Source organism: Microcebus murinus, chromosome 3 (assembly GCF_040939455.1).
Source record: "Microcebus murinus isolate Inina chromosome 3, M.murinus_Inina_mat1.0, whole genome shotgun sequence".
In the NCBI taxonomy this organism is placed as follows: domain Eukaryota; kingdom Metazoa; phylum Chordata; class Mammalia; order Primates; family Cheirogaleidae; genus Microcebus; species Microcebus murinus.
Genome location: NC_134106.1, coordinates 47,921,607 through 47,948,925, shown reverse-complemented (window position 1 = coordinate 47,948,925; position 27,319 = coordinate 47,921,607). Strand labels below are relative to the sequence as shown.

At 33.0% G+C, this 27,319-nt stretch overlaps 1 protein-coding gene and 1 non-coding gene across 5 annotated transcripts in view; one reads left to right on the top strand and one right to left on the bottom strand.

Annotated features, from left to right (window-relative positions):
* FANCL (FA complementation group L) overlaps positions 1-27,319 on the top strand; it is a 72,314-nt gene that overhangs the window by 5,145 nt on the left and 39,850 nt on the right. For 2 of the 4 annotated variants that reach the window (XM_012748688.3, XM_076000794.1), the window contains exons 2-5: positions 7,183-7,241; positions 9,229-9,289; positions 14,149-14,205; positions 21,466-21,566. The exons of 1 other annotated variant lie outside the window; for it this stretch is intronic. In XM_012748688.3, the coding sequence (XP_012604142.1) occupies positions 7,183-7,241; positions 9,229-9,289; positions 14,149-14,205; positions 21,466-21,566 (278 nt within the window). Of the gene's footprint in view, positions 1-7,182; positions 7,242-9,228; positions 9,290-14,148; positions 14,206-21,465; positions 21,567-27,319 lie in introns of those variants that run through there. One more of the 4 variants, XM_076000795.1, reaches the window with a different exon arrangement.
* Positions 25,854-25,959, bottom strand: LOC142870304 (U6 spliceosomal RNA). The gene has a single exon (XR_012918732.1). It is a non-coding gene; the product is annotated as a U6 spliceosomal RNA (small nuclear RNA).

The following is a 27,319-nucleotide window of genomic DNA, read 5'->3' as shown; positions in this document are numbered from 1 at the left end:
TTGGCCTCCCAGAGTACTAGGATTACGGACGTGAGCCACCACACCTGGCTCTAGCTTTCTTTTGATTGGGGTTACCATAGTGTATATTTTTTTAGTCTTTATTTTAAGCTTATTTGTATTTGTATATTTAAAAGGAGTTTCTTCTGGACTTTGCTTTTTTATGCAATCTGACAAACCTTTTTACTTGGGAGTGCTTAGATCATTTACATTTAATGTGATTATTGATATGGTTGAGTTTAAATCTATCTTACTGTTTTTCTATTTCTCCTATATGTTCTTTTTTATTTCTCTTATTTTTCTGTATTTTACATTAGTTGAGTTCTTTTTTGTAATTCTGTTTTATCTCCTGTGTCAGCTTATTAGCTGTGTTTGTTTTGTTTTTGTTTTTAAAGTAAGTAGTTGCTTACGGGTTTGTAGTATTCATGTTAAACCTATCATGGTCTATTTTAAAGTAATATTAAAATTCTATTTTATATGCACTATTGGTTTATCAGCTATATAATTTTGTCTCTTCTCTTTAAAAATATTTTAGTATTTGCTTTAGGGTTTACAGTATGCATCTTTAACTTATCACAATCTGCTTTCAGGTGCACCACTTCCCTTTTAAGAATTGTATGACAGTGTACTTCCATTTCTCATCTCCTGGCCTTTGTGCTATTGTCATATACTTTATTTCTATTCATCTTATAATCCCCCAATATAGTTATTAACTTTGATTTAAACAGTTACCTTTTTTTTATTAATACACTTTATTTTTTAATAACAATTTTAGATTTACAGAAAAATTGAGTAACTGGTGAGTTCCCATATGCCATCATCTTCCTCCATAACATAGTTTCCCCTATTATTAATATCTTAATGTTAGTATGGTACATTTATTACAATTAATGAACCAATATTGGTACATTATTAACTAAAGTCCATAGTTTAGTAAGATTTCCTTAGGTTTACCTAATGCCTTATTTTACTTTTCTAGGGTCCCATCCAAGATATCACATTACATTTAGTTGTCATATCACCTCAGGCTTCTCTTGACTGTGACAGTTTCTCACACTTTTCTTGTTTTTGAAATGATCCACTTTATTGAGGAATACTATGTATATTGTAGGACATTCCTGTATTAGAATTTGTCCAATGTTTTTCTCATGATAAGACTGAGGTTATGGGTTTTTGAGAGGAAGATCACAGAGTTAAAGTGCCATTTGTTTCATTATATTGTGTCAAGGGTACAGTCTGTCAATATCACTTATGGATGTTGATCTTAACTTTGAACACTTGGCTAAAGTAGTTTTTATCAGGCTTCTCCACTGTAAAAGTTATTCTTTTTTCCTCCTCTTTCCATACTCCTTGGAAGGAAGTCACTATGAGCAGCCCTTACTTAAAGAGTGGGGATTTATACTCTCTGTCTGTTAAGGTGAAGTATCTATATAATTTATCTGGAATTCTGCTGCATGGGAGATTTGTTTATCCTCCTCCATTAATTCAGTCATTTATATATATCAGTGTGATCTTATGGTCATTTATTTTATACTTTGGGATATAGTCCAGTATTACTTTGTTGCTCAGATTGTTCCAGCTTTGTCCCATCAATTGTCCTTTAAAAATATTTTTAAAAATTAGAGAAAAGATCTTTTATATTTACTTGTATATTCACATTTCCATCTTGTTTCATTTACTTTCTTCCTGAGGGTCTTCCTTTAACATTTTTTAGTGCATGTCTGCTACTGATGAATTCTTTCAGGAGTTTTATGTCTGAAAAAGTATTTATTTGAAATTGTCAGAAATAGGCAGTTTCACTGGATATAGAATGTAGGGGTGACAGTTTTGTGTTTTGGTATTGTAAAGATGTTGCTTTACTGTCTTGCACTGTTTTCTATGAGAGATCTCTACTCTTTTTTATCTTTATTCCTGTGTAAGTAGTATATTGTTTTTCTCTGGCTGCTTTTGAGATTTTTCTTTTTGTCACTGGTTTTAGTCAATTTGATTGTGTTATACCTTGGTGTAGTTTTCTTCATGTTTTTCTTCTATACAGTTTGTGGAGCTTCTTGGATCTGTGAATATACATTTTCACTTAATTTGGAAAAAACGTCAGCCATGATTTTTTTCAAAATATTTTTTTTATTCCTTCCTCTCTCTTTCTGTTGAGATTACAGATACATGCATATTAGGCCGCTTTATGCTCCCACAACTCACTAATGGTCTGTTCCTTTTTCCCCTCAGTCTCTTTCTGTTTAATTTTGGATATATTCTTTTGCTGTGTCTTCAGGTACACTAGTATATCCTTTTGTAAGGTCTAATCTACTATTAATACCATCTAGGGTAGAATAGTTTTCATCTGAGAGTATTTTTCACTTCTTTGATTTAAGAAAGATTTAAGTCTTTATATATTCCCTGTTTATATTTAGTGTGCTTATGCTTTCCTTTAGCTTTTTTTTTTGAGACAGAGTCTTACTCTGTTGCCTGGGCTAGAGTGCCATGGCATCAGCCTGGCTCACAGCAAGCTCAATCTCTGGGGCTCAGCGATCCTACTGCCTCAGCCTCCCGAGTAGCTGGGACTACAGGCATGCGCCACCATGCCCAGCTAATTTTTTGTATATATATTTTAGTTGGTCAATTAATTTATTTCTATTTTTGGTAGAGACGGGGTCTTGCTCAGCCTGGTTTCGAACTCCTGACCTTGAGCAATGCGCCCGCCTCGGCCTCCCAAAGTCCTTTAGCTTTTTAAACATGTAAAATGTAACTTTTAATTCTTTTAAGCAGGTCTGTAATTTGTGCCATTTTTGTGTTTGTTTCTCTTGATTTTTCTCATTATTATTGGTATATTCTTGCTTCTTTGCAGGAAAGAAGCTTAGTATATTTTAATTGGATACTAGACATATGAATTTATCTACCTGTTATATTTTTATTCTCTAAATATTTTTGAGATTTGTTGTGAGCTGCAGTTAAATTACTTGGAAAGTTTGATCTTTTCAGGATTTGCTTTTAAGCTTTGTTAGGCAGAACCAGAGCAAGGCTTTAGGCTAATTTGGCTCTACAAATGAGGCAATACCTTTCCTTCTGAGTTCTCTATTTAATGGCTCTTATATTACAAGGCTTTCATTTTGACTGATTGGAACATGACTATATCCAGCCTTGTGTGAGCTTCAAGATTGATTTGCAGACTCCATTACTATGGTTCTCCAGTGTTGGGTGGTTTTCTCAAATCAGTGTGACAAGCAGTACTAGGCTGAACTCCTTGCAAGGAATCCTCTGACGTTCTCTGGAGTCTCCTACATGTGTATTTCTCTCCTCTCTGTGAATCTTGCTTGTATTTGGTACCTTGTGAATTTGATATGCCTTGGTCTCCCCTAACTCACCTCTCACTTCTCAAATCAGCAACACTGTCAGGATCTCTTCGTTTCTCCACCCCTACCTTGTAGCCTGAAAATTCTCCAGATAGTATTAGGTTATTAACCACTTTGGTACCAGTGTTGACTATAGTTGATAGCCACAGATGAACGCGCACAGCAACTTTAGCCGACAGCTGTGATATGAATTTTCTAATTTTTCATTTATCAAAATAAAATTGTGAACATTTAAAAATAATGTAATGAAAACATATATGTATATGTTACTTATTCTGATTTACATTACAAGTAAAGCTGCCTGTAAAGTAAAACAAGCTTTCGGTGCTCTAAAGCTTTCCTCATCACACAAGAGCAAAATGGATTCGTAGTCAATGCACAGCACAAACTGTCGTGCGTATTGTGAGTGCCGGCTGTGGGCAAGGTTTCTTGGCCGGTAAGTGCCATACCGAAGTGGTTATTAAAGAACAAATAGAAGTTCCTAGGCAGAGAATTAGGCATGGGGAAAAGGTGTCCCAGGGATGAGGTATTCCAGGTGGAGAGAACAAGATTATATATTAATAATTATAAAATTAATAATAAAGAAAAGCTAATGGTGTCTGGTAGTCCAGCACTGGTATTATTAATATCTACTACAGCTCCATGAAACCTGGTCTATCAGTTACAGCAAATGTGTTCTGCAACCATTTGGACGAAATGATAAGGATGCTTGTAATTAAGCAGCTGAGATTGGTCCATAGAAAAGGGCCAGTCCTCTTGCAAGATAACACTTGACCATATGTTGCACAAACAACACTGCTCAAAGCTTAGGCGAATATTTTGATTAATTGTACTGCTTCTTGTTTGAGATATAAACTATACTTTTGATTAGAAATTGGACATTTCATATTTAATGACCTATAGAGCTCGACCATTAAAGAGATTTCCATATTTGTTTTTCTTCTTTCAAAGACCACTGTCCTATGCTGCCTATTGTTAAATGTCTGAAAATCATTATTTCACACATTTTGTCCATTTTTAAATTAAGAGGGGGGAAAATCCTATCCTGTTGCTCCATTGTGGATATAAACAGTTCTCTTCAGTTTCTTAAAATATCTAAAATATTCCATTCTTGCTTTATTTTTTATCTTGCTTTGAGAAGTCTGATTCCAGTCTTATTCTGTTTCCCATATAACCCAGATCTTTTTTCTGAGACTTTGGACTTTTTTCTTATTTTTAAAGTCTGAGGCTCAGAGTGGGTCATTATGAGTCACTTTTCTCATGTGGCCAGTTGTCCACTGTTGGGATGTTGTTGGGATGTAGATTTCCAGAAAATACTCTTGGATGTAATTTTAAATTTTCATTTCTACTTTTGCTTTTTCAAGGTTTCCAATTATATGTATATCAGACTTTTTTTTGGCACCTCTTTTCTACTTTAACTACTTTTCATTGATGATCTTTAATTGTTTCTTTTCCTCATTTGGTAATTTTCTTGCTTTTTCTTTGCCCCTTATGGCTTTTTCTTTAATTCTCTTCTTCCTGGGGTTCCTTTTTAAATTTATTTTTCCATTTTAATATAATTTTGTCTGTTTCTCCATTTTCCTACCTTGAGTTTACTCAGCTCATTAATTTTTTCTTTTTTTTCCCCTTCTCTCTCTCTCTGTCTTTTTTTTTTTTTTTTAACAATATTTGGTCTTTTTGAATTTCTGAATCTGGGTACAAATTATCACTTAATAATATTTAATTCAGTATTATAATTTGTTTATGGTTTCTGGGTTTTGTTCAGACAGGGGCTATTATGACCTGAAATGTTTTTATTCTCATTTTCTGTGTCTCATAGTAGGTTCACATTGATAAAGACAATACATTTGTATTTGTGAATACTGTTTGTAATAGTTTATAAAATTCCTAGTTCAAGAATACCCTCTTCTGTTGGTAAAGCAAAGTGCAGATTATTTAATGGATGAATTTCGGGGGAGTTCTGGAGGGAGGAATTGTATTTTTAGTTTCTTATGTAACAGCCTAAGTTTCATACTCTTTTTTTTTCCCTCCTAATATCCAATTTCCAGAATGTGTCTTTACCTACGTTTTTACCATCTTCTACCCCTAAAGCACCCCAGCATTTCCAAGACTGGTTCCTTGACTTATGTGTTTACATTAAGTCTCTTCCTTGTAGTCAGTGTCCTATCTACCACTTTTTATTATTAATATTATTTTTACACTTAGTCCAATCCTCCCATTTTCTCTTCCATACATTTTTTTCTAACCCCCCAGCACTCTAAAAGGACTTGCTATCGGAGTCCCAGCGTGGGCTCTACTGGAAAGTGGTTTATGTTTTACTTCTTATAGAGAATTTGAAGTCTGTAGTGTGCCCTGTCTTCTGGCTGAAAACATGGGATTTTAGTGGATTTTTTGTTGTTGTTCTTAATATTAATCTATATTTTTTGGGGGGTAGTATGTGTAGGGAGGTTGAGGTTAAGGCAACTGTTAGTACTTCTGTTTCTTAGAAGCCTGGAAAATCTGCTTTTGGAGAACAATTAATATTTTTTAGATGTTTTAGCTACAAATGTAATTTTGGACATTTTCTTGAATCAGAAAAGTACTGTGGCATGTGACATGGTATTTGACCTTTTAAAATGGCTGGGTTTTGCAAATAAGGGACTTTAGAATTTCATTCTTTCAAATAACAGCACAAATTTCTATAGTAGAATAGTTTTACTATTTTTCATGTAAATTGTGAATTCCAGATTGTTCTTACACCTATGTGTGGGACGTCTATGAAGTTAGGTTAAAGTTACTACATAATACTTTTCAGTGCTTTAATGAAATAGTGAATTATTGTTACTTGACCTTTTGAAAAGGTCAGTAGTACATTTTGTTTCATTTTTTTAAAGGACATTTAAATGTAATGAAAGTCAGAACTGTAATATTACCATGAAAGTAAAGGTTATGGGGTACATTTAATTGTGTTCCTCTGTTTTTGAAACTGCTTTGAGGGAGACTGTGCTAAAATTCCACATGGTAATTGTTTTTTAAGAATTTTATTACTCTTTTTCATTTTATTCTGTTGGAGTAAAAGATTACATTTCTGTTTGTCTTTTTCTGCTTATTTTTACTCAAATTTCATGTGTGTTTTCCTATTTAAGTTACAAAGTTTAAACTGCTTACCCATTCAGTTTCCTAAGAAAGTAAAATTGAATATATTTCTCAGAGAAGTCTTTCCTGTCCTTAGAAAAGCTCTGGAATAAAATTCTGTATATTCAATTGTATTACTAGCTTAATATGTTACTGATTTTATTTATTAAAGGTTCACTAGTTTGGGAGAATAAAATATACTCTGATTTATGAAAGTATTTCTCTTATGTTTGTATATTTAGATTGTGTAACTAAATATATTTTCACTTTATTAAAATTTACAAAGTAAGTTGAAAACATGAAGTTTGTAATGTTATATATCCTTATTTCATATTGTGATTTTTTCTTCCATAATTAAAGCAGTTGAAGGAATTTCCTTTTTCATAAATTTATTTTCTAAGAAATGACATTTAAATTTCTTCTATATGTCTATATTAGCAATTTTGTGACATTTCTTGTGAGTGACTTTCCTGTTAATAACGAAGTACTATCTTAGTGTTTTGATTTCCTAATAATTAAAAAGTTTCTGACATTTTTGAGTTGTTTCCCCTCAAATGTAATATTCTGTTGCTTGATTTTAACAAGTGTAAAGATTTTGATAGATTTGATACCTTTTAGAAAATAAAGGAAAACATGGCCTTTTCTATGTGATTCAGTGTTTAACTTTTCTTAGCATTAAGTGAATAATGAAAATTTGAGTGAACCTTTTCACTGTTTTCCACAGGGAAGAGACTTCCACCTTAGAATATTGTTGCCTGAAGATTTACAACTGAAGAATGCAAGGTGATCGTGGTGTTTAGTTATATACATGCATCTTGGTGGGACAGGTAGTAAATCTAGTATAAATTGATTCTAGTGACTAGAGTTTTACCTAAAATGCTTATTAGTCAACTAGAAGGAAACATTTCTGATTTTTCCAAACCAATATGGCATTTGTAAATAGCCTTCCCTGATACTGAAATGCTTTTCAAAGCTAACACATTTCATACTCTAATTTTTTTTTTCATTTAAAGCAGTAAACAGCAATTATGTACACTTCACTAACAAATACTGAATGGGAGTGTAAAGGGAAAATAGAAAAGGATTAGAAGGGTTTTTTCCCCCCAATTTTTGACTAATATTATGTAGTGTATATTCATTCTATTGGAAGAGCCACTCACAGTTCAGTCCTGTTATAAAGTTAGGTACCAACATGGAGCGTTGGTAGAGACAACTATTCAGGATATGAAACTGAAAGTTTAGGTACTGCCCCAAATCTCAATTCTGCTTCTAAATATCTCTGGGGAAGAGTGGAGAAAAATGAATCACAGATATTAATGAGTAGAATTGAGAATGTAGGTAAGAGGGAAAGGGGAGTAGAGGATGCTTTCCAATTTCTTGTTTCAGATCACTAAGCTATAGAAGAGATTACAGATGGAGGAAATGGAAGGGAAATTGTTTTAAGGCATTTTGGGTGTGAAATATTAAAAGGAACAATTTATTAGGTAATGGTGTACTGGTGTGGACCTAGAGTGTGAGGCTTGGAGTGGAGATATATGTAGTAGTCATAGGATTTGGGACCATGAGTATGAACAGACTTTCTGGTGCCTCTATCTGGGGAGTGAAAAGAGAAGGCCAGTGACAGGACCTTGAGGGCATACCAACATTCAAAGGACTCATAACTAAAGAGGAACTTGCAAGGAGACTGAGGATTAACCAGAAAAGTGAGAAGAAAACTTGGACAGCGTTGTCTCTTCAAATCAAATAAAGAGAACCTTATGAGAGGAATGATTAATAGTAGTGAGTGTTGCAGAGAGATCAAGTTAGATATGAGTATGTTTTGTGCAGTGATAGAAGCTAGATTGTGTTGGGTTTTGAAATGGATGAGTGGATAGAAAGTAATGGAAACAGTCTGAACTACTTTGAAGAAAAGCAGTGGCTAGAGAATGGTGTACATTCAAGGGAAGAATTGTGATTTTTTTTTAAAGATGATATATACTTGAGCTAGTTAATTCATTAAGGAGAAAAAAACTTATAAATATATAAATTAAGGAATATAAATTAAGGATACAGTAAAGGGATAATTTATGAATTGAAGTTACCAAGTTGGTGGCAAGGAATGGAAAACACATTTGGAATGATTACCAATGGACAGTTGAATGAACTACTTTGCCACTAAGAGAGGAGATGGGATGGATATTGAGGTTCACAGACAAAGAATGGAGAGAGTCATGATGGTTTGAAAAGGCTGTTGTCAGGGAAAACTCAAGAGAGGCTTCCTACTTCTAGGTAAGTAAAAGTAGTTCCTTAGAAGAGTTATATACCCAGCAACCTGGTAGATGAACATTTACTTATTGCTACTTATAGGATTAAAAGTATGTATCCTTTTAGTTACATTAAAATGGAATTTGAAGATTATGTTGCTACATAAGTTTTTCAAATACAAGTTTGATATATTATGAACAAAACTGTTGGTTTTATTTAACCTATCTGGAGAAGAATCTAATTCAATGGAAAACTTAGCTTTGGATATATTAAAGATAAAAAAAAGACACACTGTTTGCCTGTCATTTACTGATTGCAGTTATTTATATTTTGAAATAAAATTAGTACCAACAGTTTGAAGACAAGACTTTCTACAGTATCAGTGGTAACAATTTTATTAACTTGTCAGAATTATGTTTATGGCATTCTTTTGTGTGTATGTGCATGTTTACATTAGCATACAAACAAGTTTTTTCCTTTTAATTCACAACAATGAACAAACAGTTTTGTTCCATTAAAATTTTAGATTACTATGTAGTTGGCAGCTGAGAACAATACTTAATGGATACCATCAAATAGTCCAACAGGTAAGTCCTTAAGGATTATGTCTGAAGTGGGGGTAAGAAACTACTAATTTACTCTTCTTTTAAAGACCTGCTTTGCAGAATGTTGTAACAAACTTGTTTAATGGTTACTGAGTTTTTTAGGTTTTATCTCTATATATGAAGCATGTTAAGGATCCATACATTATATATATATAATGTGTTTTCTACTTCAGTGTCCTCAGCTTATCTCTAGGCAGCATTTATGTTGAAACTGGTTTCCATCTTTGAGACTTTAGGTTCTTCAAATGCATTCAACTTTATCCAACATTTCTTGAGTGATTTTTCTGCTGAGACTGAATAGCAGTGAGAGGAAAAAAAAATCCAGACCTATTTAGAGCTATAGGGTATCTGTGGGAAAAATGGAGTTTAGATTAGCAACAAAAAAGGTGTGGTGGAAATCATTTAGGATCATGTGTACTTGCATAATGAGAGGACATAAAGGTAGCTTAGGTGAGACATAGACAGGATTAATTGAGTTAACGTTAAGGTTTGTCTGCTTGAACATTCCTTTAAAGCAGCAATCCCCAACCTTTTGGCACCAGGGACTGGTTTCATGGAAGACAATTTTTTCCAGGGGCGGGGGGCAGAGGCGGAGCTTAGGCAGTGCTGTAAGGGATGGGGAACAGCTATAAACACAGTTGAAGCTTCACTTACTTGCCTGCAGCTCACCTCCTGCTGTGTGGACCAGTTCTTAAGTTTCATGCAAGACAGTTTTTCTATGGATGTGGAGGGGTGAGTGGAGAGAGGGGAAGTCAGGGAGGTAGAGCTCAGGCAGTGATGCAGACCTAATTCCTGACAAGCCATGGAACTGGTACCAGGCCACAGGATGGTACTGGACCACTGCCTAGGGGTTGGGAACCGCAGCTTTAAAGATTAGAAAAACTTAAAAAGAAAATCACTTTTACTTACTGAAGCAAAAATAAAATGCCTCTTGTAGAAAAATAAATGTTAGTAGAATTGCATTTCTTTTGATGCTTTATTCATTTATGTGTTTTTCCAATTTCCTGTATTTTTTCTATCATAAAGGTAGGTTATTATCTATGATAACTGACAGTGACAATCACTCTCACATAAAGTATTAATAAGTTGCAGGAAAAATAAGAGATAAATTATTTGATTTGTATAATAGAATGTAGGCTGTCATCCTGGCAGTATAATTACAGAAGTTTCTAAAGGGATTATTCAAATTATTTCTCTATTTTCTTTCTACCCCTTCTTCCTCATCCCCATGACTGTTTATATTGTACATTAAAGTTTAAGAAGTGATCTGTTGACATATGTAAATAGCCTGGAGAAAAGTTGTTAGTAAAGGGATAATAGTAAGATCCATAACTCTGTTTTTCTCTACCCAAGTCACCAAGAGGGTTCCTAGAAAAAGTCCCAATTACTTAGTTACCTCCCTCTGTCCTCTAGTTGGTTAGGTAGAACCCAGTATTAATTTGAGTGTTTTATCTCAAAGTCCAGGCGAATATTACTATTCTTTTCTTGTATTATTTTTAATTTTAGTACATATGGGCCAGGGGTCAGCAAACTTTTTCTGTAAATTACCAGGTAGTCAATTTTTCAGGCTTAATGGACTTTAAGGTCTCTGTTATACTACTCAACTCTCTTTATAGTGTCATGAACAAGCAACCATAGATAAGAGGTGAATGAGTAGATATAGCTGCATGCCAATGAAACTTATTTACAAAAACAGATATTGAACTGGATTTAGTCTCTGGGCTGTAGTTTTCAGACCATTAATATAATTTATTATTCATCTGTAATAAACTAAGGGGAAAATAACATATTGAAGAAGGTGTAATGTAGTTAAAGATTTGTTCTACAAACATGTGCCCACTCAAAGCTATGTTAAGATGTGAATCATATGGTTCATACATTGTTAAAATATCTTTGAGTCTTACTTTCCTCATCTAAAAAGAGTAAACAAATTCACATATTGGTTTTGTTCAGCATTGTGTGGTGTCAGGTCAGTGTATCATAAAAAGCAAAAATACTGTATTTTAATTTCGAACAGACAAACGATGTGGAGGTCTATCTAAGAAAACAATGTAAAACTTGAGAATTTTCTTTGCTTGCTTTTATTCTATAGTTTTTTTTTTTTTAATTTAACCTTTTACATTTAAATAGATTTAGGAGGTACAAGTGTTTTTTTTTTTTTTTTTTTATGTGGCTGAATTGCACTGTGGAAAAGTCTAGACTTTTAATATACTCATCACCTGAATAGTGTACATTGTACTGAATAGGCAATTTTTAATCCTATACCCACTATTTCAGGTTCTCCCTTCTGAGTCTCCAGTGTCCATTAAGTCACTTTGTATGGCCATGGATACCCATTGCTTAGCGCCCACTTGTAAGTGAGAAAATGCAGTATTTGGTTTTTTGTTCCTGAGTTAGAATAATGGCATCCAGTTCCATCCAAGTTACGGCAAAAGGCATAATTTTATTCTTTTTGATAGCTGAGTAGTATTCCATGGTGTGTGTATGTGTGTGTGTTAATATATGTATATATACATCCCATTTTCTTTATCCACTCATCTGTTGGTGGACACTTAATTTGGTTCCATATCTTTGCAACTGTGAACTGTGCTGCAATAAACATACAGGTGCAGGTGTCTTTTTTATAAAATGACTCTTTTCCTTTGGGTAGGTCCCCAGTAGCAAGATTGCTGGCTTAAATGGTACGACTACTTTTAGTTTTTTGAAGAACTTCCATACTGTTTTCCATAGAGGTTGTACTAGTTTACATTCCCATCAACAGTGCATCTGCAATAAGATCTATTGTGTTTTTTTTTTTTTTTTTTTTTTTACTTTTTATTAATGGCCATTCTAACGGGTAAGGTGGTATCTCATTGTGGTTTTAATTTGCATTTCCCTAATGATTAGAGATATTGAGCATTTTTTCCCTATATTTGTTGGCCATTTGTATATTTTCTTTTGAAAAATGTTCATGTGTTTTGCCCATTTTTTAATGTGGTTATTTGTTTTCTTCTTGCTAATTGAATTCCTTATAGATTCTGGATATTAGGCCTTTCTGCATATTAGGAGTTTGTCAGATATATAGCTTGTGAATATTTTCTTTAGTTCTGTAAGTTGTTCATTTACTCTGTTGATTATATCTTTTGCTGTGCAGAAGCTTTTTAGTTTGTAAATCTCATTTATTTAAAACAATGTTTTGCTGTATTTGCTTTTGAGGTGTTAGTCATAAATTCTTTACCTAGGCTAATGTCAAGGAGAGTTTTTCCTAGGTTTTCTTCTAATATTTTTATAGTTTCAGATCTTACATTTAAGTCTGTAAGCCATCTTGACTTGATTTTTGTATATGTGAGAGATAGGGATCCAGTTTCATTTTTCTGCATGAGGCTATCCAATTTTCCCAGCACCATTATCTTGAATAGGGTGTCTTTTTCCCGGTGTATACTTTTGTCTGCTTTGCCAAAGATGAGTTGTTTGTAGGTATTTGGCTTTATTTCTGGGTTCTCTATTCTGTTCCATTGGTCTGTGTGTCTGCTTTTATATCAGAACCATGCTATTTTGATTACTATTAGTTTTTAGTATAATTTGAAGTCAAGTGATGTAATGCCTCTTAGTTTGTTCTTTTTGCTTAGGGTGTTTGTGCTTTTTTGGTTCTGTGTGAATTTTAGACTTTTTTCTAATTCTCTGAAAAACAATGTTGGCATTTTCATAGGAATTACATTGAATTTGTAGACTACTTTAGATAATATTGATTCTTCTGATCGATGCCTGCGGTTCCCTGGTATGTAGGCTTTCAGAATGGTGCCTGGCTCAGGTTGCTCTAGGCTTGGATGTCTGTGGGATTCCACCTGAGTTCCTTTTCTGTAACACTATCTCTGTGCAATCTCCAACAGCTCCCTGTGTTAGTCCTGAGACCTGCATGGGTCAGCGGATTCTCTTGTAGCCAAGATCCCTCCTCTTGGAGAGTGGAGCCCTGGGGGCTTCTCTCTTACTGTTTGACTGCATCCAGGAACTTCTCCTGGGTGTTAGCTGTTCCCTGGCTGGGCAAGTTGCCCTGAACCCCCTGCTCACTCATTTTTGATGCTTCCTGTTGTTTCTCTGGTGATCCTAGTGTTCTCTTCTAGCTGATCTGTTCAAAATATAAGAATCTGCTTACTATTCTCTGTGGAGGCGGCACATACTATCTGTGTATGTGGATAGGCAACCATCTTGATCTTTTCTATAGTTATTTTAAGAATGAAGGATTTTACGGAAATGGAACCATTCTTAAATATTTATTCTACTTCAGAGGTTATTTCCTTTTTGCCATTTTATTATAACAGGTTTTACTTTAAGGAATGATTGTCTCCTTTTGAATTGATATATGTTAGTTGTGCAAGGACAAAAATAACAATTATGTAGTATTTAAGGGAAAGGAAAAAATCAAAATAAAGCATAATGTTAATTAGTAATTGTTAATTTATTGCTTGAACTAGATTTCCTAAATTTTTATATTTTATGCTCCTCTTCCTGATCACATTACTTTCATACCACTTTTTAAAAAAGTAGTGATGTAGCTTGCTATTAGATTTGCTAAATATGACAGTAAACAGTGCTGAAGGAATAGAGGAATGTGAGGTTTTAACTGAAATTCTTATACAGTTCAATGTATCTCAGTAGAATTGATTTGATGGCTGTAATTACTCTTTCAAATGAAATTGATAGGAATAGTTGGGTTGATGACCAGTACTTCACTTCTTATACTTTTCAGATGTAAATATAGCTGATCTTTCTTTCACATTTACTTGAGCTTGTATTTTGTTTCAATTTCAATGGATATAATATTCATCGTACAAATGAGATTAATTGGAAATGTTTTGATCTAGAGAATGCAGCACTCTCCTGATTTAATGAGCTTTATGATGGAGTTGAAGATGGTTTTGGTAAGTTTTTTTTTTTCTAACACTGTTACCATAGTCTAAGTCTTGATTTTTTTCTGCAATTCCTTTAAAAATTAACATTATTAGAATGTAAATCTTCTCAACTCCCAGTCCTTTAGTGTTTTATTTTACTGTATGCATAAATATTGATGGTACTTTTCTTGAACTGCTTGAGGGACAGAAATGTGCGTAGGAACCACTTTGGTTTTATCATAAACTGAATACCTTTGACACTAGTGTTGGGCAGGTGGTAAAGAAATAAAATATACTTCTGGCCTGTCAGAATTTAATATCTAAGGAGAAGTTAGATAGTCATACTTAAAGATATAATATGATGTATAAATAATTTTGCATATGGGCACAGATTTCTGAAAAAATTGCCAGGCTTCATTTCATATATACAGTTACATAACAGTTTATTCAGTTAATCATTTTTTTTGTGTAAAATACTTGATTATTTAGTTTATCCTATAGACATTTTGTTATCTTCTTAAAAAAACTTTGTATTATCAAAGTTTTCAACATAAACAAAAGGATAGGGAAGATTATGGTGAATATTTATGGGCCTGTGACCTAACTTCAACATTTTGCCAGTCATATTTCTTCTCCTATAATACTTTTCTAGAGAAGGGGACTAGAGTGTTTTAAAGGAAATCCTGGACATTGTAGTCATCCCTCCACAAATATGTCACTCTGAATCTCTAACAGCTAAGTGCTTTTTGTCTGTTTTTCAGTATACTATTATAATTCCAGCAAAGATAATGATAATTCCTATACTTTGTATTACTATCCAAATAATAGGTGTGGCTGCATGCCAATAAAATTTGGAATATATCTAGTTAATATGTGTCATAAGTCTTATATAAGACTTATAAGATCACTTAGTTTGTTGCAGTTTCTTCTCTTTACCCCCCCCCTTTTTTTTTATTCCATATGGTGGTTGAGTAAACCCAATTATATGTCCTATAAAGTTTCCCACATTCTGGATTTAGTTTGTTAGATATTCATTCTTTGTAATCTGGCAGTTAGATTTGGAGGTCTCAGCAGATTTAGGTTCATTTGTTCCGATAAGAATATTTCGTGCTCTTATTTCTTATTATATTGCATCAGGATACATATGATGTCTGATAGTTTCTCTTTCAGTAAAGATTTGGACCCATCTTAATATAAAGTTTCATATCAGCCAATCACCTAGTGATTTCAACATCCAGTGATAATCATTGCCTACATGCACTATTTCATTAGGGTTTACAAATGGTGATTTTTAAAATTCCATCATCTGCATTTATTAGCTGAAAATCTTCTGTAGAGAAGAATTTACACTCATCTGTTATTTGCTTAATTTGAGGCATAACTCTTACTGCAGAGATAGGATAAGTGCTTGTTTCCTTTCCCTTTAAAAAAAAAATCAATTTATCAAATAATGAATTAGTGCCTAGCAACTGCTACAGGGAAGTAAAGATTTCCTTTTTTTTTTTTTTAAGTATTAGTATGAACTCATGGGTTTTTATATTTTTGATTAACTTTATTTAATCCATTGCGGTCATTTTCTTTTTTGATGTTTAAATTGTCCCATTTTTGGTCAGTGTAAGCCCCTTCATGTTGGCTCCTGAGTTCTTTTAATTTAACCCAAGCTTCTTTGCTTTCTGACAGAGTTACCCACAGGCTTATTTCCTCATCCTCTCCAGAACTATAATCAGCCATTTCTCCAAAAAGCCATGGTTTCTTTGTTGGGAATGGTATTCAGATGCCTCAATCTGGAAACGAATGTTTGTTCGTTGCTGTTACTTCTAGGCATTTGCAGTGGGCAAAGCTAAAAAAAATGCTTTTTAGAAAGAGTACAATTAATTATGAGTTCATATTGATATTTCCAATTCACATTTGGTGTTACAAATAGAGTTTTTACCTATTTGTTTATATCTCTTTTATTCTGAAAATACTGATTTTTAATGATAATAACATTATTACAGTATTATGATCTTTTAATTATGTTTTACTTACATTTTTGCTACCTGTATATTTATTTATATCAAAATTACAGTACTAATACTGCTAGTAACAACTGAAAGCAGTTTGATATTTCTTTGTGGTTCTTTTTGAGACTTTTTTTTTTTTTTTTTTTTGAGACAGAGTCTCGCTTTGTTGCCCAGGCTAGAGTGAGTGTCGTGGCGTCAGCCTAGCTCACAGCAACCTCAAACTCCTGGGCTCGAGTGATCCTTCTGCCTCAGCCTCCCGGGTAGCTGGGACTACAGGCATGTGCCACCATGCCCAGCTAATTTTTTATATATATATCAGTTGGCCAATTAATTTCTTTCTATTTATAGTAGAGACGGGGTCTCGCTCTTGCTCAGGCTGGTTTTGAACTCCTGACCTTGAGCAATCCGCCCGCCTCGGCCTCCCAAGAGCTAGGATTACAGGCGTGAGCCACAGCGCCCGGCCCTTTTTGAGACTTTTTAATTCTTAGCAGCAACTACCACATATTGAGAGTTCAGTTGCAACCTTTTTTTTTTTTTGAGTCTTTTTTTAAATCTTCATAACAACTCTTTGAGGTAGCGCTCTTATAAAATGTTTGGGATCAGAATTTAGAGTTTAAAGTCAATTTCTGAAGTTTAAATTTTGATTTATTAACTTATAAACCCTTATTAATAAGGATTATCAAAATTGGTTATAAATTTCTTGAAAAAATTGTTTTTTTAATTTCAATAGATTTAGGAGTTTTTTTGTTTCATGGATGAATTGTATTGGTGAAGCCAGGGCTTTTAGTGTACCTGTCACTCGAATAGTGTACATTGTACCCATAGGTAATTCTTTACCCCCCCCTTCCACCCTGCTCCCTTCTGAGTCTCCAGTGTCATAACTGTGTGACTTGTATACCCATAGTTTAGCTCCCACTTAATAAGTGAGAACATGTAGTATTTGTTTTTCCATTCCTGAGATACTTTACTTAGGATAATGGCCTCCACTTCTATCCAGGTTGTTGTGGAAGACATTATTTCATTCTTTTTTATAGCTGGGTAGTATTCCTTTGTGTGTGTGTGTCTATTTATCCACTCTTCAGTTGATGAGCACTTAGGTTGATTCCATATCTTTGCAATTGTGAATTGTGCTGCAATGAACATACGAGTACAAATGTATTTTTGATAAGACTTCTTTTCCTTTGGTTAGATAACTAGTAGTGGGATTGCTGAATTCAATGGTACATCTACTTTTAGTTCTTTGTGGAATTTCCATATTGTTTTCCATAGTGGTTGTACTAATTTGCATTTCCACCAGGAGTGTGTAAATGATTCCCTTTTCTTCACAACCACACCAATATGTATTGTTTTTTTGACTTTTAATGGCCATTCTGATAGGGATAAGGTGGTATCTCATTGTGGTTTTTTTTTTTTTTTTGAGACAGAGTCTCACTTTGTTGCCCAGGCTAGAGTGAGTGCCGTGGCGTCGGCCTAGCTCACAGCAACCTCAAACTCCTGGCTCAAGCGATCCTCCTGCCTCAGCCTCCCAAGTAGCTGGGACTACAGGCATTCGCCACCATGCCCGGCTAATTTTTTGTGTATATATTAGTTGGCCAATTAATTTCTTTCTATTTATAGTAGAGACGGGGTCTCGCTCTTGCTCAGGCTGGTTTCGAACTCCTGACCTTGAGCAATCCTCCCGCCTCGGCCTCTCAGAGAGCTAGGATTACAGGCGTGAGCCACCGTGCCCGGCCTCATTGTGGTTTTAATTTGCATTTCTCTGATGATTAGTTTTGTTGAACATTTTTTTCATATGTTGGTCATTTATATATGTTTTTTTGAAAAATGTTCATGTGTTTTGCCCACTTTTGAAAAATGTTTATGTTTTTTGCCCAACATGAAATGTTCATGTTGTTTTTTCTTGCTGATTTGAGTTCCTCATAGAATCTGGATATTATAATACTTTTTGTTAGATGTATAGTTTGTGAATATTTTCCCATTCTGTAGGTTATCTATTTAGTGTGTTGATTATTTCTTCTGCTGTGCAGAAACTTTTTAGTTTAATTAAGTACCTTTTATTTATTTTTGTTTTTGTTATATTGGCTTTTGGGGTCTTAGTCATAAATTCTTTGCCTGGACTGATGTCCAGTAGAGTTTTTCCTAAGTTTTCTTCTGGGATTTTTATTGTTTCAGGTCTTACATTAAAGTCTTTAATCCATCTTAAGCTCATTTATATGGTGAGAGAGACAGGGATCCAATTTCATTCTTCTGCATGTATCCAGTTTTCCCAGCATCATTTATCGAATAGAACATCCTCTCCCCAGAATGTTTTTATCTGCTTTTTCAAAGATAAGTTAGGTGTAGGTACATGGTTTTATTTCTGAGTTCTTTATTCTGTTCCATTGATCTGTGCCTCTACTTTTATACCAGCATCAGATGTTCTGGTTACTATAGCCTTGTAATATAATTTGAAGTCAAGTAATGTGATGCCTCCAGATTTGTTCTTTTTGCATAGCATTGCTTTGGCCCTTAAGGTTCTTTTTTGATTCCATATGAAATTTAGGATTGTTTTTCCTAATTCTTTGAAACATGTTGTTGGTATTTCAGTGGAAAATTGATTATAAATTTTATCAAATGCTATAATATAATAACCTTAAAAAGGTCACGTGAAGAAGTAAAGCATATTTGGTTTACGTCTCCTTGACATTGGAGAAAAGTTTGAAACTTTTTTTTTTATCTTTTTATTGTAATTTAAAAAAACTTTACAAATACAAGGGTAAGGGAACCAGAATAAAATTATGTGTAACATGTCCCATTAAGCACTTATTAATGAAACTAACTTTATTAGATTGTAATTCACAACTCTGTTGTTCATTTAATTTTGAAGAAACACTTATTAGTTTAAAACTAAAAATATTGAGATCTCTGGATCTATTTAGTACATTTGTTATTATATTTCTGAATACAAATGAGAGCCTGTATTTTAGGTTTCTTCAGAAATTATGGACAAAGTTGGTGATTTTTATTGCTCATTTAAGATAGTATACTTAAAAATGTAAGAATTTTAGTTTGTCAGGCTGTGTGGTAATAAGGTTTTTATAATATAATCACCAATTAAAGATATTAAGAATGATGCTCAAATGAAGTCAGTAGTTATTGAATTTACTCGAGAAATGTTGTAAATCTCCTTTGGAATTTCCTAGTAATTACTAGGCATATTGCGAACATATATATTTTTAATAAATGAACAATTACCTATATTTAAAAGAACACTATGAGGTAGGTTATTTTATTTATATTTTAGAACTGAGCCACTGAGAGCCTAAGGGCTCAAAACTAGGAACTGTTACAGTCAAGATTTAAAACTTCTGTTTGTAAAGGCTTTCTATTGCATTCTTGTGCCTCCTTCTCTATGAAGAATGTGTTGCTTCTCTGCCTTTGCCATTTTTTTCTGGTATGGTTCTAGAGTAGAAGTAACTTGTCTAACTTACCAAAGTAGAAGGCAGAGTTTCTAAATGTCATAAGCTTAATATTAAAAAATATTTTTATTATCTAAGTTTATTTTTATCTTCAGTTTTTGTGGATAGCAGTGATTAATGTTTCTGAATAAAAATAGAAATTTCAAAAGAAATACTATACTATATTAACTTATTTTATTTAGTAACTATTAGAGGATAATCTTAATAGTACAGATTTATTTTTGTGATCGATCAGGCTATTTTTAGATATCATTAGGCATTTACATTATAAGAAAAGCAGTATATGTCTTCTTTTGTTGGGTTTTTTTTTTTTTTTTTTTTTTTTGAGACAGAGTCTCACTTTGTTGTCCAGGCTAGAGTGAGTGCCGTGGCGTCAGCCTAGCTCACAGCAACCTCAAACTCCTGGGCTCGAGTGATCCTTCTGCCTCAGCCTCCCGAGTAGCTGGGACTACAGGCATGTGCCACTATGCCCGGCTAATTTTTTTTTATATATATATATATCAGTTGGCCAATTAATTTCTTTCTGTTTATAGTAGAGACGGGGTCTCGCTCTTGCTTAGGCTGGTTTTGAACTCCTGACCTTGAGCAATCCGCCCGCCTCGGCCTCCCAAGAGCTAGGATTACAGGCGTGAGCCACAGCGCCCGGCCTATGTCTTTCTTCTTTTGTAGGAACTTACCCTGTAATTAAATCCATATGGACTTTCATAGCTTTCTGAATCTGCTTTTACATTTTTTTCATCCTAAAGTAAATTCAGAACTAGATTGAAGTTGTTCCAATTAGTAGTCCTGATTTTGAAATACCATTTTATAAAAATATATTCTTTCTAATATTATCTTGAGTTAGTAATATCCTATCCCTGTTAAAAGAAAAAGTATAAAGAGTAGTAATAGATTTTTAAAAGAGTAAACATTTCAACCTTTATATTAGGGTTATATTTGTCAGAAATGTTTATGATTTTTCAACTTGTTTCCATCTGATTTTCGTTATTTAATGTGGCTGATTTTGAAAGTTTTATTTCTTTATTTTTTATATCCTTTGATAGTCTAGACCATACAAACCTCTAAGTAATTTGTATATTGTGTTTACTTTCCAACATTTGTTATGCTTTTGTTGTTACTTTCCAAATAAGATACTTGTCTATTAGCAACTTTAAAGTAATTGATAATTTTTGTCCTCAACAATTCTAGTGATGTTTATTTCTTATAAAAAATAAAAATTTTAGTTTTGGTAGGGAGGAATGTAAACCATTTTGAAGACGTTGTATGTGGGCCTAGCAAGAAAAGGTCCTAGCTTGAGCTTACCTCTAGTTGAGGAGAAATACAGAATATGTAAGTCAGTGACAGAAATTAGCATGTAGTTATTGTGATAAGGAGGGGTTTTTGTTTGTTAGGATATGGTTCATAATGACATGTAAATATATCAGTCCAGACAATGTACTTAGAGCTTGGACTTTTCTTAAAGGCTTTTTTTTTTTTTAATACTAAACATCCTATCCACGGGAGTGGAAAGATAGTAAAGCCTTGAGGATGAGATTAAATTTTTTTTTTTATCTCTGATAGGCATAATAGTCCAGGAGAATATTAAAATCTTAAGTTCTTTTCATGGTATAAAATTTGACATTTTGCATGACCTTCAGTGCAGTCCTTTAACTTTTTCATGTCTCTTTTTTATGAGAAGGGGAGTGAGTCAGCTGGATTTTTCTGTAAAAGCAGTAGACACTTTAATTAGGCGCTGAGGAGATTTTGAAATTGTGTTTGGTAATCAAGTACTAACATTTCATTGTCTAGCATTCCACAGCAGATTCAGTTTTTTTTTTTCTTTGAAACAGGAAGTTGCTTTAAAGAATAGACAAGAGCTATATGCACTGCCTCCTCCTCCTCAGTTCTACTCAAGTCTTATTGAAGAGATAGGAACTCTTGGTTGGGATAAGTATGTCTGTTTTAAAATATGTTTTAGAAATGCCTTTGTTTTATATATTTTAATTTATTTCCACTTTAAGCAATTCTGTTTTATACCTGTTTTTAGTCAAAATGTTTTTTTTGTAATTAAAGTATCTGATCCTTATTGTTGCTATGAATTAAAAGGAGGAATATCATAAAAAATTGACCTACAAAGTATAATGTTAAATATAATTTGGAAAAAAATGACATTTTTATGTACACAATAAGATGTTAACATAATAGATATTTACACGGAACATATAATGTTATTCTAAATGTTACTAAATTATTCATGTTTGAAAAGTGATGCCTAGAAATGTGAAAGAGGCTGGGAAAATTGCAGTATTTTGGTATAAATGTAGTTGTTTTTGATTAATATATAATTAAACCTGTCTAAATGTAATATATGCAACATTTTAAGTGCTTTTGTAATTTGAGTAGTGAATTTTAGCAAGTAGGGTTTGGAAGCATCATCTAGTTTTTTTTGAAAAAAAATGATGCATAAAGAAACTTAGAAGTTTGGTAGATGGGTATGCAGGTTGTTAAAAAAACTTCATCCATAATACCACCTACAAAAAAAATCTGCAGTGCTTTGCTTGTTATTCAATTTCTGAATTTAGCAGCCTTCTCAGTGAGGATACTTTGAAACATAGCATTTATTATTAGGTATATTATAAACTTTCTGCTTTGAGGTAAAGCAGTAGTAAAGATATGTCAATTTAGTTATCACTTCTTAACCACTATCAATAGTATTTTAGTATTCACTTATTGTTTCAATTTAGGTTGCTCTATTACTAAGATAAATCAAAGGCTGACTTTTAGTTACCATGTGGAAAGAATGTGAAATTTTTCACCACTAAGTTTTTCTGAATGTGTTCAAAGCATTTTATTATTCATCTGTTATTTTTTAGCTGTTTTCTTTGAGTGGCCTTTTGATAACTAACCTAAAAAGAACCAGAAAATCAAATAGCCATTTAATAAAAAATAAGGTATATATCTTAAGTGCAAAATAAATGTTCGTTTAATGTGTTTTACACCATTACCTGATAGCTGGAGAAAAACTAGAGACATAAACATATTTTAGAGTTCCAACTTACTCCCATATAAATTTCTTTCTAGAAGTGATAAAAATGCAGTGTGATTATTAGAAAAAGAAGCAGGATTCTTTTCTGGTCTTTGCTTATGCTTCTTCCGCTTATATTCAATACAATATACAACAGATCATATTTTTCTTTTTTCCAATACTGAATTTACATGAGTGGGCCATACTTCTTTTGGTGCAACTCTGTGCAGAAGATGGGGTTAGCCATTCTTTTAGGTATGTACATTAGTTAGACTTCTTAATTTTTTATAAGTACTTCTTAACCTTACTGTCTTCCTAGTTTATAGTCAAAGTCTGTGGATCTGTCCTTTGGAACCCCTGAGTATTTATACTCTGGTTCATGCCAAAAATTATAACTTCAAATTTCGATTGTTAAAACCTTATTAAAATCATGGTTGCAAGTAATAGTGTTGCACTATTAAAAGACCTAATCCAGTTATTTTATATGCTTTCTAAAGTTTATCCTTGGATTTTAGAATGGAACTGCATTATTTTGGTCTCTTGTTTAATTGCTCTTGAGGGTGTCACTAACTTACATTAAGGGATGTTGTAGAAAACAGCCTGATGAAATGCATTAGGTATTTTACGTTGGAGACCTTCCATTTTATGTTGCAGCACTATCTTTATGAGAAACTGTGAAAGAAATTTTCTCCCGGTTCAGATGTTGAAAAAGTCATACTTCTCCTGAATATCTGACCTGTTATTTAATGAATAATATGTTTCCTATAATTGATTATGCTCTCCTTGACTTTCCCCCTGGGAAGGTTAATGTCAAATTTTTGGCCCACTTTTTAGAGCTATAATGGATATAGTATTTCCATTTCTGTCACTAATCTTGTCCCAGCTTTTGTTCTCCTATTCTTCTATTTTTCAAAATTTCATTTTGCTTTTTTGTATTTTTTTTTCACCTTAAATCCTTTATGGAATGAGTAGTATTAAAAATAAAAAGATCAATTTCTTTCTGTTTTCTCAATCTTTTGCAGCCTGGCTTTCATTCTGGCATCCTCACTAAAATTGTGTTCATGAAGATTGTCATCCTTTTGACAGGTCCAGTCAGTGGTCTTTATTCTTGACTTTTTCTAGTATTTGATAATAGTAACCAACTTTCCTTCTTAAAACTCTTTCTTCTTATTTTTTATCACTGTTATAGATTCTTCTTTCTCTTCTTAAGTTTAAAGAAATGCTTCAGGATCTTGATCACACTTGTTTAAAATTTCCACTGAAAGTTCTGCTCTTGTCTATAGCTGTTCTGGGTGCAATGGTTTTGATACCCATTGAGAGGAAAGTTTGCTCAACTATAATTTTTCTTTCAGAATTGTGTAAGCTGGACCAAATGAGATGTCTGTGGTGCTGGCTATTGTTTCTGCTGTTAATTGTCAGTCCTTTTCAGTTAGGGCACAGACATAATAAATTTTTTCCTCAAAAGTTAATGTGGATGGTCTGCTGCCACAGGCTTCATCTTCAACACTGTCTCGTCCCTTCTTAAAACTAGTTACCCATTTGTAAACTGCTGATTTTGGGGAGGCTTTGTCCCTAAACTTTTTGTAAAGTAAAGCATCAGTGATTTTACCATTCTTCTACCCAACCTTTACGATAAATTTGATGTTTATTCTTGCTTCAATTTTAGCAGAATTCATGTTGCTTTGAAGAGGGGTTGTTTTCAAACTGATATTTTATCCTTCTTAGTTCCTTAAACTATTAAATAGGTCCTTTTCAGATATGAGATAACAAGTATAAGTTTTGGTGCAAAAAAATTGGAAATCCATGCATAACTTTTTCATAACATGAATTTTCCATGAACTTTTTGAAGACCCCTTGTATATATATTAAAAATGTTGCACCTTGGGCTGGGAATGGTGAGTCATGCCTGTAGTCCTAGCACTTTGGGAGACTGAAGTGGGAGGATCCCTTAAGGCCAGGGGTTTGAGACCAGCCTGGGCAACATAGCGAGACTATTTCTACAAAAAAAAAAATTAAAAATTAGTCAGGCATGGTGGGTCGTGCCCACAGTCCCACATACTGGGAAGGGAAGAGGATCCCTTGAGCCCAGGAGTTTGAGGTTATAGTGAGCTATGATCAAACCACTGTACTTCAGTCTGGGCAATGAAGTGAGACTATCTCTAGAAAACAAAAACAAACAAACATCATCTCATTCTGCAAGTTACCCTTCATTTTTTTAATGGTGTGAATGAACTGAAATTATTAATTTAATTGTGGTCCAGTTTTTATGTATGTGGGTGTGTGGGTGTATATGTGTGTGTGTATGTATATGTTTATTAATGAATTTCTTTCATGATTAGCACTTCTGGTGTTTTATTTAAAATATATTTGCTTACCCTAAAGTAGCTCTGTGAATTTTCACATAAACCACATTGGATTTTTGATTGAGATTGAATCAAATAAATAGATAAATTTGTGGAAAATTAACATCTTTACAATATTGAGGTCAATCCATGAACATGGTATATATCTTCCTATTTTTAGTCTCTTTTAATTTCTATCAACTTTTTTGTATTTTTCTGTGTTCAATTTTATATATTTTTTATTTGATGTATTCCTACATATTTAATATTTTTTAAATGTTACTGTAAAGGATATCCCTTTGTAAAGTGTCACTTTTTAAAATGTTTTCTGCTTATATAGAGAAATACCATTGATTTTGTATATGGATTTTGCTCTCAGAGATCTTGGTAAATTAACTTATAGATTTTAATAATGTATCTAGGTTCTATTAAACTTTCCAAGTCCCTGATCATCTATAATGCAAGTAACAATAATTGTATTTCTTATTTTCTATATATTACATCCTTTATTTTCTTTTCTTACATTATTGTGTTAGCTATGATCTTCAGTAAACTTTTGAATAGAAGTTATTGTAGCAAGCATTTGTCTTGTTCTGAATTTCAGTGGCTATTTCAGTATTTGACCCTAAATATGATGTTTACCATACCTTTTTTTAGATTTTTTTTTTCCATTTCTGAAATGCATGCTAATGATATATTTGCATATAAGCATCTATGTGTAATCTGCTATGTTCTCATTTCATAGATTGCTTTACATGGATATTTTTGCAACGAAAATCACAATTTTAGTATTGGGTGCCACTTTGCTTTGACTCACACTGTTTCATTGGAGCTAGTCAGCAAATAGCAAAATGACCTTCTAGGGCATGTGCAAAATATGGAATGCTTCACAGATCAGTGTGTCATCCTTCTGTAGGGGCCATCTTAATCTTCTCTGTATCCTTTCATTTTAGTACATGTGCTGCTGAGGGGAACACTAGGTATTCTTTATGAGATTAAGAAAGTTCCCTTTTATTCTTAGTTTGCTAAGAATTTTATTATGAATGTATGTTATCTCATGTTTTTAGCTTCCTTGATATGATAATTTCTCTTGCTCTTTTTTATTATTGTTAATATGCTGAGTTATTATGATCGATTTTTGGATGTTAAGCCAACTTTGCTTTCTTAGAATACCTATTTGGTTATGATGTATTATTATATTTACAAATTCAATATATATTATCATCATCAGATTTTGGCATAAAGGTTATGCTTACTTCATAAAAAATGTGAGGAATTGTTTTCTAGTTTTTCTGTTCCATAGGAAACTTAGTGTAAGATTGTTGCTACTTTTTCTTAAATTTTTAAAAGAATTAAGTGAAGAGTGGGTTAGGAGAGTATTTGAATTTCTTTAATTGATATGACTAACCAGATTTTCTGTTTCTTCTTGTTTCAAGTTTGGTTAGATATGCCTTTTGTTGGGTTGTTCAGTAAATTTGAGAAAAACATAGTTCATAATATCCTCTTTTATTTTTGCATTTACCTGTATTTTTATTTTATTTTCATAAAACATTAAGAAATTTGGTTGATATTTACTTCCTAGGCTTAATATGAAAACTGAATCAAATGACATTTATGAAAGTGCCTCAATAAAGACTCAACATTCCTTCCTATTTACTGTACTTTAAAATATTGTACATGTAAGGTGCTTGTGTGATTTCTGTCATATCCATTTTATATGTGACATGATGAGGCAGAATACTAGTAGTTTTTAGATACTTGATATTAGCCAAAAGGCCAAGAAGTAATACTAATAGTTTTTAAAGCACATTCATTTTTTCTTATTCTTCTATCCTTTAGACATTTACAAACAAAAAGTATCCTAATTGAGCTATACTGTCCTCTTGCTAACCATATGTTGTTCCTTGTTGAATTTGTGTGCTCAGGTAGCAACTGTGTAATACTACTCATCATACACAAATAATGAGTTAGCAGCGGCAGAATAGAGCTCATAGTAAAGCAAAAGCAAACTGCAATTTGAGCAAAACACCCTTCTATTTTTTTTTTTTCAACTGGCAGGGAAATAATTGTCTAAAGCTATTATTTGATAGTCTATCTCAAAGAAAATAATATAAAATGACTTTTGCATCATCAATTTACTGGTCATCAGGGCCCAGCAGAAATAAACATTGTGTCAAAGAGTTCTTTCTTTATTTTGGATGAAACAAAATGAGGTGGATCCTTAGGCACCTCTTTGCTGTGAAAGTTTTTCAGACTATCCTTGTTTTTAAGGAATTGACAGTTTTGGGAAGTACTAATCAGATGTTCTGTAGAATGTCCCTCAATTGAGATTTGTCT